Genomic DNA, 407 nt, shown 5'->3' on the forward strand with positions numbered 1-407 from the left:
CAGTGAACTTAGCTACAGTTTCCAAACATCCCCAGAGGGAATGAATCCAAACATCCCCCTGTCTCTACTTCCCAACGGAACTCCAGGTTTCTTACCTATAACTTCTGAGATTTTAGAATTTCCTCCATTTCTTTTTGCCAGTTAAGAGAACATACAAGCTTTCTGGTTATATCACACAGTTCCCCCAGTTCAACAACGTCCGTATTCTTCAGCGGCTTAGTCTTAAAAGGGCCAACCAAGTCTCTATTGAGCAGAAGCCGAGGGACATTCGGCCGTACAGAATTTACTATGTCAGCAAAAGGTTCAATCTAGCAGAAAGAAAAACAAACAAGAAGGCAATTGCCAGTTATAAGCATTAAACAAAAAATGTACGGAATGGGAGGGTTAACACATTAATGCCTTATTTT

The 407-nt window shown here is 40.8% G+C and overlaps 1 protein-coding gene across 1 annotated transcript in view; it reads right to left on the bottom strand.

The window, feature by feature from the left end:
• LOC128492909 (NAD-dependent protein deacetylase sirtuin-3-like) overlaps positions 1–407 on the bottom strand; it is a 20,080-nt gene continuing 19,673 nt past the window's right edge. The window contains exon 6 of the mRNA XM_053465669.1: positions 1–308. Within this exon, the coding sequence (XP_053321644.1) occupies positions 96–308 (213 nt within the window). The 3' untranslated portion in view covers positions 1–95. The remainder of the gene's footprint in view (positions 309–407) is intronic.

The sequence above is a fragment of the Spea bombifrons genome, chromosome 4 (genome assembly GCF_027358695.1).
Source record: "Spea bombifrons isolate aSpeBom1 chromosome 4, aSpeBom1.2.pri, whole genome shotgun sequence".
In the NCBI taxonomy this organism is placed as follows: domain Eukaryota; kingdom Metazoa; phylum Chordata; class Amphibia; order Anura; family Pelobatidae; genus Spea; species Spea bombifrons.